Source organism: Malus sylvestris, chromosome 10, assembly GCF_916048215.2.
Source record: "Malus sylvestris chromosome 10, drMalSylv7.2, whole genome shotgun sequence".
NCBI classification, from domain to species: domain Eukaryota; kingdom Viridiplantae; phylum Streptophyta; class Magnoliopsida; order Rosales; family Rosaceae; genus Malus; species Malus sylvestris.
The window spans coordinates 12,838,936-12,855,643 of NC_062269.1; the positions used below are offsets into that span (position 1 = coordinate 12,838,936).

Below are 16,708 nucleotides of genomic sequence, written 5' to 3' on the forward strand. Positions count from 1 at the left end.
AAATAAAAAGCTAGCTGTTATGTTCTAAACCCTTGTTTTCTTCTTCATTCTTCGACTTAGCAGCACTCATCCGTTGGAGCTCCATTTGCTGCCTTCGAACCTTGGAACCAGAAGCAATTTAGGTTCCAACACTGCGTTGGGATATTGTCCTTCTTGGATAAAGACCAATTGGAACCTGGGTGTGCGATTTTGGAAATGAGGGTTTTTGCAAAATGTGGAGGTGAAGAGCGTGGAGGAGAGAGAAAGGAGAAGAGGTGAAAAGGGTGGGGGTGGGTGGGGTATAGAGGATTGGGCAGGCACAGAGAAGAGAAGGAAGGGAGGGGGTCGTGGGGGTGAGGAGCAGCCCAAAATAAAAAAGAAAAAAAATTTGTTTTGGGGCCGGACAGCTAGGGCTAGAAGAGGGGATTAAAAATTTTATTTTTTTATTTTTTAATCTTTTAATATTTACATGGGCCCATAAAGACACGTGACATCTAATTATTATCAACATGAGTGTCACGTCATCAGTTAACAGAGGTTCTGATAGAAAACTTAACGGATATATAAAAGTGTCTCATAATTAAAACTTTAGGTACCAAACTGGGACAAAAAAAATTCATATACTAAATGTTAAAAATCAAGAAACTTCATAGTAATAAACTGATATTAACCTTATACATTAATATATTTCACATGTGTTAATTAAAATTTCCAGCATCGCACGAGCTGATTTGCTGGTTTCCTTAACTAAAGAAGTTTAGGCTTTTGTTTCTTCATTTCCCTTCTGAAATAATTGGAGGGAGGTGGGAAAGACGGAGAAAAGAAGAGAGACTTTTGGTCAAATTGGCCTAAAGGACACAATTTTTAACTTACTTTTTCAGAAAACACGTAACTTTTTGACTTTTTTTCTATACAGAAATGTTGAACTTTTTGACTATCAAGAAAAGCAACCTTGTTTGGTCCACAAATTTTAAGCGACATCCCAATGTAATGACATGATGTGAATCATGAATTCTTAAATCCATGGAGTGACTGGGATTATTTAGTTGATATAAAACGGAACCGATTCAAACTAGGCTTATTCTTGAGCTAAATGAAAATAGTTCAAAATGAAAATGGTCACCTAGAATAAAGTGCTCAAGGCTTGAAAAAGAGAAATTATGTGGTCCGACAACAAAACCACGGTGTCACTGCAGACCAAGACTCAAACAAACCTCATACCCAACTTCCTTTGATTTTGAGACCCATATTTACACCACTCTGGTAAGTCTAATCCCACCCTTTCTTTCACACTTACTCATTCCCTAACACGAATCTCTCCTTGAAACGCATAGTACCTTTGCACATCAAGTCCCTCGGGCGTTTCTATTGAGAAAAAGCATCACCTAAAAGCGGTTTCGAATTTTCTTACATTCCCCTCTAATTTGAAAAGGGTTTATCTTGGGTTTTGGCCCCCTAAACATTCCCATAGATTCCTCCCTCTCCTTTTCCCAAATCTTTTTTTTTTCATTTCTCACAAACCAATCAATCCCATTATTTATTCACATACCACACACACCCAACAACCCCCCACCCCCCCCCCCCCAAAAAAAAAAAAATCTTTTTCCGGGAAAAAAATTCCAGCTGACAAAACAAAACAAAAAATGCAACTTTTTACGAGTCTCTTCTAAACCCTAAAAATCTTTTCATCCTCTTGGATTCAAAAAACTTGACACAAACTACAGCTTTCACATATGGAGCAGCTGCAACCACCACCCATGGCAGTGACGCAGCAAGCCTACACTACCCATTCGGATCACGGGTCGGTGGGACCCGTTATTGCAGTGGTTGCAGTGATCACCATTCTCGGAGTCATTGCGGTCATGATTGGTAGGCTCTGCTCCGGTCATCGGATCATGGGTCACGGGCGACACTACAACTTCGAATCATGGGTGGAGACAAAATGTTCTTCGTGTCTTGACGGCAGAATCGACCCTTCTCCACCGCCTCCACCACCGGTCACTGTCTCCGGCGAGGATGTCGCCCTGGCAGAGAGGGCAGACGCATCGCAAGAAATAAAGGAAGAAGAAGAAGAAGAAGAAAAAGAAGAACCCCAACAACATCAGCAGCAGCAACATCCTCCGCAGCAGGAACAACATCAGCAGCGGCAACAACATCAACAGCAACAGCAACAACACAAATCCCAAGCAGCAAGTAGTAGTGAGTCTTAATTATTGACAAAAAAAAATGAATTGGGACGGAGCTGCTTAATTTATTCTTGAGTTGGGATGCGTTAAAATTTTTATTTGGTAGTGAATTTTCCTTATCCAAGGTCTAATTATATGTTTAGTTGGGCTTTTTTCGCTTCAAATTGTTATTATATTTCTTGCCTTTACCAATTTTGGTGGGATGTATTCCATGATGGTTCATGACTCATGATAACATGAGGCAATCAAATTGAAATTGGTGGGGCATTTATTTTATTTTTTATGTATGGATCTTTAGCTCTGTTAAATATATATCTTTGACAAGTACTGAATTACTCTAGCAGTTAAAGCATTCCCCCTTAAATCTATTGCGTTCCAGTTTTAAACCTTCTCTCACCCCTTAAAGTCATTTAGAATAAAAATATCACTTTTATTAAAAAATTATATATTTTTATTTTTTTTCCCATCATGGTTATGAATATGAAGATTGTTTGTACCATACTTGACCAATCCCGAAACTACTGAGCACCAGTCAACGTTATACCGTCAAGGACCTAGAAGAGCTTCCCTTCAACCAGGAGGCCAATCACAAAGCGACACGTGTCGTCATCAGAAGCCAATCACAGCTCGACACATGTCAACATCAGAAGCCAATCACAACACGACACGTGTCGATGTTAGAACAAAACTAGAAACTCTCCTCTATAAATAGGGATCATTCTCCCACAATAATCTCTAATGTCATTTTGTACTAAACTATTCACTAGAACTCACTAAACCAGAGCTTGAACCTATGTATTTGTGTAAACCCTTCACAATTAATGAGAACTCCTCTACTCCGTGGACGTAGCCAATCTGGGTGAACCACGTACATCCTGTGTTTGCTTCTCTGTCTCTATTCATTTACGTACTTATCCTCACTAGTGACCGAAGCAACCAAGCGAAGGTCACAAAACCTGACACTTTCTGTTGTAGCAAAGTCCTCGCTGATTTTGTGCATCAACATTTGGCGCCGTCTGTGGGAAACAACACTTATTCTCACTCTCTTCAGCTTTGTCAAGCTGGTTTCCACCGCTCGTACACTCTCTTTTGGCCAAGCATCTCTCTCCGACATGGGGAGCGAAAGAAGCCACAGCACACAGAATGACACCCCCGCTGGACCAAGTACGAAGCAACGAAAGCAGGAAGGAAATAGAGTTACTCTTCAAGCTAAAGTCGATGAGCTAGAAGTTCAGAACAACAAGATAGCGATGAAGAATGAAGTCCTCCAAGAACAATATGAAAAACTTTTCGAGATGCTTCACGAGGCTAGGCAGGCTCAGACACATAAGCTTGTCGCCCCTGTTGAGGTCAACAATCAACTGAATGCCCCCCAACACGGAGGGTCGCCGATATCCGACACGGACATCCCTGATAGGGATCGAGCTACACATCAATGTGATAATCAACATGAGACTTCTCTCAACCCAGCTGCTTCAACCCGAAGCAGGAGAAGTAGAGGAAAACACCTCCTCACAGAGGGAGTGGAAGGATCAAAAGCTGTCTATCGCGATTGTCGAGACTTCCTAAAGCAACGTCGAGAGAATCCCATCCACATAAGCTCGAAGATCAATGACCCAAGGGTTTCTGAAAGACTCGGTCCTCTTCCACGACCCAGGCCAGCCGCCAATCTAGGGAATGGGCAACAAGTCCCAGAAGAATATGAAGGTACTGGGGACTCGGAAACATTCCGACATACTCACTCTAGAAGTCAGTGTGGCGAGTCCAAAGAAAGATCACGCTATCTTGATCAAACTTTCTTACTTCCAAGAGGCGATGGGGACTTAAAGAAGAAAACTTCGGTGGTGCACGACTCCGCTCAGGACCCCCTTGTCCTGCAACTCCTTGAGGAAGTAAACAAGCTGAAGGCTGAACGTCAAGCCGAGATACCTGACTGGAACCAACCCAGGCCTGGCCCTCTCACAAGAAGGATCCTCAACACTCCCCTCCAAGCGAAGACAAAGCAGAAGCTTGACTTACAGCTCTATACTGGAAAGGAAGACCCGATTGAACACCTTAACCTCTTTGAGTCCACCATGGTATACCGGGGACACACCGACGAAGAACGGTGCCTTCTCTTCCCCTCCACCCTCTCTAGCGGAGCTTTAAACTGGTATTGTCGTCTTCCACCTGAGACAGTAGACTCATTTGAAGAGTTGAGGAAGCTGTTTGTCTCTCAACACATCTTCCAGACCGATCGCTTGCATTCCGCAGATGACTTGTACACTATTCGCCAGAAGCCGGACGAGTCATTACGAAAGTACGCTGGCCGCTTCAGCCATGAGTATTCTCGCTGCGCTGAGGCAGATGACAAGACCGCCCTCAAGGCTTTCACGGCAGGCTTACGTGACTGTTTCTTCAAGTATATGATCAATGCCAACACTTGGAAGACTTACTCTGAGGTGATGACACAAGCTTACAACCATGCCTCCGCCGAGGCAAGGACATATCAAGGGAAACCCCCTACAGTCACCCCTTATCAGCAAGTAGGGAGTGGAGGCCAGATCCAACCGAATGAAAAGACCTCAACCTTCCAAATGGTAGCAGCACACCCCCCTGCCTCATTTAATGCTTCGCCAAGTCAGCAGACATATCAATCTCAGGGCAAAAGGAAAGACTTCCATCCTCACCAATCTCATTTTAATAAAAAGAATAAAGGGCACTATCGCGATAACTCAGGATATCGTCACAATAATACCAGCCCCCAGGCAGTCAACGCAGTGGGCCAATCACGTGTCAAGACAGGCCCTACCCCGAGGTATGAGACATACACCTCTTTGAATGCTACATGTGCTGCCATCTACCCCAGTATAGCTCACCTGATACCAAAGCCAAAGCCAAGACAGCCAGATTACAAGTCCACGAAGAACACAGGAATGTTTTGCTGCTACCACGAGTATAATGGCCATGATAGTGAAAAGTGCATTATCCTCCGTGACCATATTGAAGCTCTGGCACGTGAAGGAAAAATTGACCAGTTCCTCCTTCACCCTCCGAGGGATAACCGTAACCAACGCCAGGTGAATGTGATATATTCCATAAGCGGCGACACACCCATGTCTGAATCTTCCAATAGGGCCATGAAAAGCAGTGAACGAACTTTGAGACCTGGCCATCAAGTGTTTCACGTGGAAGACATCAGAGGAGGCAAGTATCAAAAGCCTAACTGGGATCCAATATGTTTCTACCTTGAGGAAGAAAGAAGTATCATCTACCCTCACAATGACCCGCTGATCGTGGAAGCTCACATAGCAAATTTTGATGTGAAACGAATCCTGATAGACACAGGTGCTTCAGTCAATATCATGTTTGCTGAAGCTTTCAAGGCACTTAATGTAGCGGAACACTTGCTCGATCGCTCGATTTCTCCTCTGATAAGCTTCTCTGGCGATATCGTGCAACCTTTAGGGAGTATACACTTACCCTTCACCATTGGTACAAGCCCCTACACAGCTACTATTACCACTAACTTCCTAGTGGTCAACTGCCCGACGGCATACAATGTCATCTTTGGGCGCACAGGCATCAATGATCTCAAGGCCATGGTATCCACACATATGTTGTTGATGAAGTTTCCAACCCCTTTCGGCAATGGGTACATCAGGGGAGATCAACTTAGTGCTCGATCATGTTACAACACTTCAGTCAAACAACAACACCTGTCTGTCCCCAAGGAGACTATCTCTATACATAACCAAGTCGTAAAGACCAGTCCAGATGAATCCAACTCGGGTCTTTAGGATGGCAACAGTCAACCCGACAACCCTCGAGATGACTCATTCACCCAGCAAGCACAACCCGCTGAAGAGTTAGAGAATGTCTCTATCTCCAAAGACCATCCAGACCGCATGGTGAAGATTGGCACTACTTTGTCACCACCCCTTCGGTTGTCACTGATCTCCTTTTTGCAAGAGAACGCTGAGGTTTTCGCTTGGTCATATAAAGATATGCCGGGCATCTCTCCCGATATCATTTGTCACCACTTGAGTATTGATCCCAAGACCAAACCAGTAAAACAGAAGCGAAGATCTTATGATGTTGAGCGATACGAGGCGATGAAAGCAGAAGTTGAAAAACTCAAGGACATAGGCTTCGTCCGTGAAGTCAATTACCCAACATGGGTAGCAAATGTTGTCCTTGTTAAGAAAAATCCGACCAAGGAAAGTCTCCTGCTTCAAAAGGTCTTGTGGAGAATGTGTGTCGACTACACCGACCTAAACAAAGGATGCCCGAAGGATAGTTTCCCCCTTCCTCTCATTGATAGACTTATAGACTCTACGGCAGGGTGTGAGCTCTTGAGCTTCATGGACGCTTATTCAGGATACAACCAAATCCTCATGAACCCCTCAGACCAAGAACACACAGCCTTCACTACTGATAGGGGATTATATTGCTACAAAGTCATGCCCTTCGGTCTAAAGAATGCAGGAGCAACTTATCAGAGATTGGTCAATTCAATGTTCGCCGAACAGATTGGGAAGAGCATGGAAGTTTACGTTGATGATATGTTAGTCAAGAGCAAACATGCTGACCAACACATCACCAACCTATCTGAAACTTTCACCATTCTAAAGAGGTATCGAATGAGGTTGAACCCCAACAAATGTGCCTTCGGCGTGGGCTCTGGCAAATTCTTAGGCTTCATGATTAGCCAACGAGGCATTGAAACTAACCCCGAAAAGATCAAAGCAATCCTCGACATGAAAGAGCCAGTAACTTCAAAAGACATCCAAAGCCTTACTGGCAAGGTGGCAGCCTTAACCAGATTCATCTCTAAGGCCACAGACAGATGTGCTCCTTTCTTCAAAGCACTCAAGGGAAATAAGAAGTACATTACATGGACGGAGGAATGTGCCAAGGCATTCAGGAACCTCAAAGAGTACATGAGTAAAGCCCCTCTGCTCTCCAAACCAGAAGTTGGTGACACTCTCATTATCTATCTATCGGTTTCGGCTTCAGCAGTTAGTTCTGTTCTTATTCGAAAGGACAGTGGGGTCGAAAGGCCCGTCTACTACGCTAGCAAGGCCCTACAAGATGCGGAGACACGATACTCTAACATTGAGAAATTAGCTCTAGCATTGGTCATGTCTGCTCGGAAACTTCGCCCTTATTTCCAAGCACACGCCATCATCGTGCTTACCAATCACCCTCTTCGACAGATACTCCAGAGTCCTGACACGTCTGGACGAATGATCAAATGGGCGATAGCATTGGGTGAGTTTGACATCTCCTACCAACCAAAACCAGCCGAAAAAGGTCAAGCAGTAGCAGATTTCATCGCCGACTTCATATATCCTGTTGACATTGCTTTTACACCTGAAGCAGTAGCTTCATTACCATCGGAAGCTCAGAAAGTAGAATCAACGACCCCAGCATGGAGTCTGTATGTTGATGGCTCATCCAACCAACAGGGCTGCGGAGCAGGATTAGTCCTCACTACCCCCGACAAAGTGGCGATGGAATACGCTCTTCGTTTCAAATTCAAGGCATCGAACAACGAGGCCGAATACGAAGCCCTTCTAGCAGGCTTACGTTTGGTCAAACACCTTGGGGTTAAACGAATTGATATCTTCAGTGACTCCCAATTAGTGGTCAACCAAGTCACAAACAACTTTGATGCTAAGGATAGCTCCATGGCAGCATATCTTGCGCAAACGCGACTTTTGCTCAAGCACTTCCACTACCAGATCACCCAAGTTCCTCGAGCGGCAAACAGTCATGCAGACGCTTTGGCTCGCCTCGCCTCGGCAGTGGAAGACAAGATTGGGAGAAAAATTCATGTCGAATTGTTGGCAGACCCAAGCACCATGGTCGCGGAGGTGTGCAATTTACAACAAGAAGATAGTTGGATCACCCCAATTTATAAATTCCTTGCTCATGGCACCCTCCCAATTGACAAAGTCCAAGCTAAGCAGATTCGATACAAGTCTGCCCGATACCTGATCATTAATGACCAACTCTACAAGCGCGGTTTTACCCTGCCATACCTAAGATGCCTTACACCTGCGGAGGCGGAAATTGTCCTTCGGGAAATACATGAAGGAGTATGCGGAGATCATGCTGGGTCTCGATCCCTAGCACACAAGACTTTTCACCAAGGATACTATTGGCCAACACTCCACCAGGATGCCATCAGAATATCACGCTCATGTGATAAGTGTCAACGCTACGCAACTATCCCTCACTCCCCTCCCGAGCCGCTCACTCCTATGATCAGCCCTTGGCCCTTTGCCCAATGGGGACTTGATTTGATCGGCCCAATGCCTACAGGGAAAGGCAATGTCCGCTATGCAATCGTTGCAGTTGACTACTTCACAAAGTGGGCTGAAGTAGAACCCTTGGCAACCATTACTGAGGGAAAAATAGAAGACTTCGTATGGAAGAACATCCTCTGCAGATTCGGCATTCCCAATGCGATAGTCACGGACAATGGGCGGCAGTTCGACAACAAGAAGTTCAAGATGTTCTGCTCTAAGTTCAACATCAACTTATGTTTTGCCTCTCCAGCCCATCCCCAGTCTAACGGACAAGTCGAGGCCGTTAACAAAATAATCAAGCGCACTCTGAAAACTAGCTTGGACAAAGCTAAAGGTTGTTGGCCAGAATTCGTACCCCAAGTTCTTTGGTCATATCGCACTTCATATCGGACTTCCACAGGAGAAACTCCATTCTCACTTGCTTTTGGTACAGAAGCAGTTGTCCCGGTTGAGCTTGAGCAAGCAACATACCGAATCCAGAACTACATACAGAGTGAGAACGACAAGCAACTCACCCTCAACCTGGATCTAGTCGAGGAACACAGAAATCAGGCTCACCTGAGGAATGTCGCCTACAAGCAGCGCATCTCCAACTACTACGACTCAAGGGTCAAACCTCGCTCTTTTAAAGTGGGAGACTGGGTACTGAAGAAAAGATTACTCTGTGATAGAGTCTCGAGTGAAGGAACACTCAGTCCTAACTGGGATGGACCGTTCGAGGTCGTCGGCATCAGCCGCCCTGGCTCCTACAAGCTCAGAAGCTCCGACGGCAAGACCCTTGGCCATCCATGGAATGCTGACCACTTGAAGTACTATTACAAATAGACTCACATTGTACAAGTGTTAAGCTACAGCCGTTCGGCATCCTATGTAACAAAAACCATTTGGTATGAATTCAATAAAGAGGTGATTTAGCCAACTCGGCCCTAAACTCTTTTACATTCTGAGCAATGAAACACTCAAGTGTTGAAGCTTCAACGCACATGTTCCCAATACAAAATAAAATCTAAGTATATGTCAACAAGACTATACAAAGGATCTATGCAAACATAGCCAAACATTCATCAATGATAGGGCAAACACTTGAAGCTTGATAATACAAACACTTGCTTGATAATGCAAATACTCATAAACATACAAAACAAAAAAAAACCCTCGAGTTTATAACATGGCACATGCCATACAAACAACAAACTAGTGCAGGTAGAGTACATGCAGAAAGTGAAAGCACTTCTAGTCCTCCTCCTCTGAAGTTGAACCCCTGATCATATCACTCTGAGACCTACCGCCATTTTCTGCATCTCCAACCTCATCATCACCCTGATGACTCTGCTCATCAGCACTAGCATCATCGCCCGACTCATCTGCACTGCTCGAATAAACTGCAAGGTCGAAGGTTTCACCTCTTCGATGATGCTCATCTATTTCTTCACGGTATTTTCGAAGAACGCTTCCATCATCATAACGATCAAGGACAGCCATCCATTTCCTTTTTTCAAAATGAACTTCCCGGGTACAGCGAGGTCTAAGGACATGGAGAAAGGCCGGGGAACCCAAGAACTCCTTCACAGCAGCTTCCTTCTCAGTCGGGATACTACTCTTCAGCTCAGAAACCTCAACCAAGGCACTATCCAACTCCCCTTTAGCCTTGGAAACCTCGAGCATAGTTACTTCCAACTGTTTCTTAGTTGCCTCCAACTGTACTTTGACTCTCAAGTTCTCACCATTCCGCCTCTTCAAACTCTCAAAATGTTGATCCCTGACTTCAATGGCATCAGCCAAAGCTTTGCTCGTCTTCCTGGCATCATTCACAAGCTGCTTATTCTCTTTCAGTTTCACCTTGCACCGCTCAGCCTCTCGCAGTCTGTCGTGATACTCAGTCATGACCTGCATGACAAGACGATCATCGCTACCAAAATAATGCTAATAAAGAGGAGAAAACAAGGATATGACAAAGTAACACTCACATATGAAGATAGCTTCAACATTCGGTCATAATCTGATTCATCTTTAGCTAAAGGCTCTCCGAGCTCATCGAAAGTGAATCGACGCCCTGCCAGGCAATTGTTGATATACCCAAAGTCCTTTGGCCGCATGGCAACCTTCAAATCCTTCCAAGGGACACTGCCAACCTCTTCCTTATCTTTACCCTTGCTGCTAGAACTAGGATCACCTTCCTGCCCAATGTGTTCCCTAATTGGAGGAAAGATGGGATTAATAGTAGGAAGAGGAGGCAGCAATCGCCTATCTTCCCCGGCAACTATGGCAGCAGCACATCCAATGGCCTCAGCTTCAGCTTTCTTCGAGGCAGCAACCTTGAGGACTTCTTCTCGAGACTTAGTTTTACTGATTGGTCTCACTCGGTGCTTGCGAGCTTCCTTGTGAAACAAGATGTCTTCTGAAGGAACTAACATGGGCACTCTCCTCTTCTTGGTGCTAGTCTCCACTTTTTTGCCCACCTTCTCCACTAAACAAGGAAAATCAAAGTCAGGAATACCACATTATATATCTATAAAAAAAAATAAAAAAATAAAAAAAAAACAAGGGAAGAACAAGGATCAAGTGGGGATACAACTTACTCGCTCGTCTCTGGCACTCGGAAACTAAGGGCTGGAAACCGTACTTTCGAAACAAGGGTCGTAGCTTACCCAAGTGTCTATCTTCTTTAGGTACCCTCAGCACTTTCTCTACATCAGCTAGCTCTTGTCCGGAAAGTTTGATGGTGCCTCGTGTCACTGCATGAAGAAAAATCTTAGAAGCAAGAGAAAATCATAACAATAGCAAATAATGAGAAAATGGATACATTACAACCTACAGTCTGGAAATGAGTAGGAACACGTCGCTCAGGCGTAACACCCTTAGCATGCTCCCAATCATTATAAAGAAAGCACCAACGTTTCTTCCATGTGCAGTACGACTTTCTCTTATCAAAGACAACACGCTCTCTCTCACTCCGACATGCACATTCAGCATAACCCGTACATGCTTTCACCGGGCGCATCTTATAACAGTAGCGCCACTGATGGAAGGAAGGTTCACCTAATCCACACTCCATCCATATAATATAAAACCCGATCAAGGTATCCCAGAAACCAGGGTTGAGTTGCCCCGGTGCATAACCAATAAAAGACAGCATCCGTTGCAACCACGGATGCAAAGGTAAATTTACCCCCAAGGTCACTAATGTCTGGGTATAGAACATAACATGACCCGTGGGCGGCTCAGAAGGCAATTCTTCACAACGCACCAAACGTATTCCTACACTACGGGGGATACTACATGATTGCCTTAGGGCCTCAAGCTGCTTTTCGCTATCTAACAAGTTATTTTCTAAATGATCCGCTGTGAACTCAGAGCGAAATATGGGTATGGCATCACAAACAACCCCCTCACCCACTCGTATGGAGGAAGAACCAATCTCGGCTAAGGTTTGACAATTGTGAGGATCAGAACGACATATGGGTATGGCATCACAAACAACCCCCTCACCCACTAACATGGAGGAATAACCAATATTGGCTAAGGTTTGACAATTGTGAGGATCATCCAACATTTCTTTTGTACAAGACTCTAACAAAGGCCATGAAGACCCCGACATTGCAGGCTCAAACCTAGAGCCCGAGCTAGGGGAGCCCTCATCACTAAGACTTCCAGACTCCGACATCTACAACAAACAGAAACAAACTCTATTACTACATGAAGGATCAAAACATAAGGAAGCTCACAGGGCATGAAGAACAGCTCAACCAGTTCATTATGTTCGTCGCAAAATACATGAACATTCCAACAATTCAACAAAAAGGAAAACATCCAATGTAGTGGAGACGACTACCAACCTGAAGATGGTGCAGCAACGCAATGCTAGAATCCCTCTCAAGTAAAAAGCACTTTGTCTTCAACAATCACTACAAGATGAGCAAATGAAGGTAAGGTAAAGAATGGAAACTTATCCTTCTTATATATAGTTCAACATGGCTATTAACATTCAAAATTCAAATTCAAACCATGAGAAAGCCCCACATGGAGAATCTTCAAACTTCTAACATTAAGGAGTTTCAAATTTCAAATGTTTCAGTTCCCCCCTCCAAAAAAAAAAAAAAAAAAAGGAAGGGGGAACACAGCAGCTTCATCAATGGGATTCAACTCCCAATCTCAAAAGCTTCGCACTATGTTCATCAAGATAGTGCGAAGCACAATCAATTCATGATGCCAACAAAAGCTTCATCAATGGAGGACAAATATCAATCTCAAAAGCTTCGCACTATGTTCATCAAGATAGTGCGAAGCATAATCAATTTATGGTGCAAACAAAAGCTTCATCAATGGAGGATAAATACCAATCTCAAAAGCTTCGCACTATGTTCATCAAGATAGTGCGAAGCACAATCAATTTATGGTGTCAACACCAAAGCTTCACCTATAAAGCTTCACCACCAAAGCTTCACCTATAAAGCTTCGCCAACCAAAGCTTCACCTATAAAGCTTCAACACAAAAGCTTCACCTATAAAGCTTCAACACAAAAGCTTCACCTATAAAGCTTCAACACCAAAGCTTCACTAGTCAAGCTATCTACCCAAGCACAAATCTATAGTCAATAAACCTTACATATTAAACTATTTTCCAAACACAAAACCTTGTGGCAAATAAACAAATTTTGTTTACACAACCAAGATTCTCTTGAACTTGTACAACAACACATGAGTGCACCCAAACTTTTTTGTTTTACATCCACAATATCCCTATCATAAACAGACATACATTTATATAAAATCCAACCCAAGCAACCTTTTTCTTCCTCTCCCTCTTCCGCCTCTTTCCATCTATCAAATTTCTGCAACCTTTGCTCTTCTCCAGTGGAGCTGAATTTTGGACACCCTATAGTTCTTGAGCAGATGAACAACTTTCAAGAAGGAATCGTTTCTGTTTGAGCGACGGAAATTAAAGTGTTGAGGCTCCAAACACGACAGTCGGATTCCCGCAAATTTAAAGACTGCTGTGATGTTTCGAAGATCTGGAAATATTTAACCGTTAGTTCATTCTGAATTTTTGATATGTCATGAAAGAGATGATAAGGAACAACTTCGATGAAGAAAGTATGTTGATCTGAACAAGAGAAAATGGAGTTCGAAGCTCACAACAAGTCTGACAGGTTGACAGAAAAATGATGAACAGTCACTCATCATACCTGAATTTCTGGATTTGTACTGCTCCGATGTATCTCAAATTTGGATATGTTGTAGCTGACAAGGTGAGGAACAACTTCGATGAAGAAAGTATGTTGAGCTGAACAAGAAAAAATGAAGTTTCGAAGCTCACAATAAGTCTGACGGATTAACAGAAAAATGATGCATAGTTACTCATCATACCTGAATATCTAGAGTTGTATTACTCCGATGAATCTCAAAATTGGATATGTTGTAGTTCACCAGCTAAGGAACAATTTTGATGAAGAAAGTATGTTGATCTGAACAAGAAAAAAGGAAGTTTCGAAGCTCACAATAAGTCTGACGGGTTAACAGCAAAATGATGAACACTTACTCAACATACCTGAATATCTGTAGTTGTACTACTCCGATGGCTCTCAAATTTGGATATGTTGTAGTTCACAAACTAAGGAACAATTTTCATGAAGACAACCTTGCGAGTTGAGCTACAGAACATGTGTTATATTGCAGAGCTACCGCACCCTCTACGTTAACTCCTCCCTTCCCTTCCTTGGCTCCAACACCCACTTTCCTTCATCATGCCTTTGGACTCATTCAGATTTTTACGAGGACATGAAGACCTTTCTAGCAAAGAAAGGAAAAGGCAAGTCAAAAAGAATAGCTAAAAGCCACCAAAAGTGACGGACAAAAGGAATAAGTGCACAGTGCCAAATTGAACAAAGTCCGGGGAAATGGGGAAGAAGACACAGGCAAAGGGATGAGACTTTGAATCTCATTGTTATTATTTATCTACCTCCCAATATGCAGCAAGAATACATTGGGCTTCACAAAAACTAAATAAAGGGGAGTGGGCACAAACCTGTTCTCCTCTTTGGGCTTGCCACACAAATAACAAATGAACAAAGGCACTGGATCCCTTCTTTTTGTGGGCTTGCAAACAAATGAGCAGTTTTGGGCTACACAAAAATTTTGGGCTACACAAAAATTTTAGGCCCTCCCAAAGCTAAACCTAGCTTGAAATATTTTTGGATAAGGCATATATGAAGGTGTGACATCAAAACAAGGCTTCGTTACTTTGACATATTAGTAGCAAGCAAGACACCTCATTCGGCAACTCTCATCGCCTGAAGACTTGGGGGACTCCCACCATATGCTACTGCACCTTGATACTCGGAAGTCTCACAACCACTCAGTGACTTGGATTTTTCAAGTCTCCAACCGAGAAGTTTTCCTCACTCAGGAAATTAAGGGAACACTACCTTAAACTACATGCTTCACTCACAAAGCTTCAACAATACAAGTTTCGACAAAAGAAAAAATTCAGAGAACTTCCTGAAGAAGGCTTTGGTGTATTTAACACAATATGTTGAAATGGAGCAAAGCTTATTTATTAATATTTTCGATAAAGCCACAAATATGTACATATACATGAGTCAAAATAAACAAACAAAAGGGAGCCTTCACAAAGGTTGCTTAGGGGAAGTCCCAGCAATCGGTAGAGCCCCAGAAAGAGAAAGCACCGGAGGGTGGTTATCCGGAGCCTCAGTACTTGACAAAACCCCAAAAGGAGGAGGCATTGGAGGTTCATCATTTGAAGCTTCATTACCAGGTACAGCCCCAGAAGACGAAGGCAATAAATGCCTTTGGAACAAACCCACAAACCGCTGATGATCAAGTAAAACCTTACCATCAGATTCCTTCATCTGGTCAAGCTTCCTCTTCATGTTTGTAGCATAGTCATGGGCGAGCCGGTGCAACTGTTTATTCTCATGCTTGAGCCCTCTAATCTCCTATTTGAGACTCATCACTTCAGCAGCCAATGATTCAACTTGGCGGGTTCTAGCAAATAGGCGTTGGGCCATATTAGACACAGAACCTGCACACTGAACACTAAGAGCCAGAGAGTCCTTAACAGCCAACTCATTAGACCGTTTGGAAAGTAGTCTGTTATCTTTGGGAGTAAGAAGGTTCCTGGCCACCACTGCAGCGGTCATATCATTCTTCATCACAGAATCCCCAACGGTAAGAGGACCAGTAGGGGATATGAAGGATGGGCGCCATATGTTGTCTGGAGAAGGCGTGGCTGTCTCTTCTCCAAGGTTCAAGTCAAAACGACGGTCGGAGGGTCCAGACATTTTCAAATGTGTTGAAAAGGGAAGAGGTCAGACAAATCAAGATCTTAGAAGTGCAAGAATGGAGCTTCTACTGGTAGAGATTCAAGTGTGCTGTGGAACTTAATGCCAGCCTCTATAAAAATCTGCACTCGACGGAGCTTCAGAAATCGAAGAGGCATTTGCTTTCTCAAAAGCTGGGCTGCTCAGAGACCACGAGGGCCGATCTCAGAAATCGAAGAAGCACCTGCTTTTTCAGCCTCGTCAGCACCTGTCACATGCACACTCAGCTTTGCGAAAATTACGGGCAATCTGTCGAAGATTTCTGGTGAAGTAGAAAGCACGTGAATCTTACTGTTCAATCACCGCTCTCCACATGCACCATCAACTCCTCGGGTACCACATATAACTTTGTCAAAGATCTCTGACAAAGTTTAGGCACGAGAATTTCGAAGTTCCAGCTACCCTACTATTACCCATAAGGGTAAAGGAACAGCACCACTGCTTGACAACTGGAAAGTTCCTATGTGTGTCGACCTCCGTATTTTACGGCAAGACAGGTTGGCAAGAACGTCCAACCTTTACTCACATTCGAGAAAAGACTTCCAACATAATTACTTTCTCAAAAACCGAAGTAGCACCGCTTTCCGAATCTCGAGAGTCAGATCCTCGACGGGATTGCTTGTTCGAAAACCGAAGAGGCACAACTCTCAGAACTTCGAGAGCCAGATTTCCTTAGATAAAGCTTGTCTGTAATCTTCACACGTAACATCAGCTTTCCAGATACCACATACCACTTTTTCAAAGTGCTCTAACAAAGTTAAAACACGTGAAGCTGGCAGCTCCCACTACATTGCTATTACCCACAAGGGTAAAGGAATAGCACTACTACTTGTTATTGGGAAATCCCTATATACATCGACCTCCCTCCTCAACGGACAGGCAAACCTGCAAAAATGCTCAACCCTTT

The 16,708-nt window shown here is 43.7% G+C and overlaps 1 protein-coding gene, 1 long non-coding RNA gene and 1 pseudogene across 2 annotated transcripts; 1 reads left to right on the forward strand and 2 right to left on the reverse strand.

The window, feature by feature from the left end:
* Positions 1-1,092: 1,092 nt before the first annotated feature.
* On the forward strand, positions 1,093-2,529 carry LOC126586155 (uncharacterized). The gene has a single exon (XM_050250858.1). The coding sequence runs from the start codon at positions 1,713-1,715 to the stop codon at positions 2,187-2,189; it is 477 nt and encodes a 158-aa protein (XP_050106815.1). The 5' UTR covers positions 1,093-1,712; the 3' UTR covers positions 2,190-2,529.
* Positions 2,530-9,295: 6,766 nt separating this feature from the next.
* On the reverse strand, positions 9,296-12,232 carry LOC126586152 (uncharacterized; annotated as a pseudogene).
* A 1,229-nt stretch (positions 12,233-13,461) lies between these two features.
* LOC126586157 (uncharacterized) lies at positions 13,462-16,236 on the reverse strand. The gene is made up of 4 exons (XR_007610756.1): positions 14,487-16,236; positions 14,010-14,247; positions 13,829-13,926; positions 13,462-13,473 (listed from the first exon to the last, which is right to left on the reverse strand). It is a non-coding gene; the product is annotated as an uncharacterized LOC126586157 (long non-coding RNA).
* Positions 16,237-16,708: the final 472 nt, after the last annotated feature.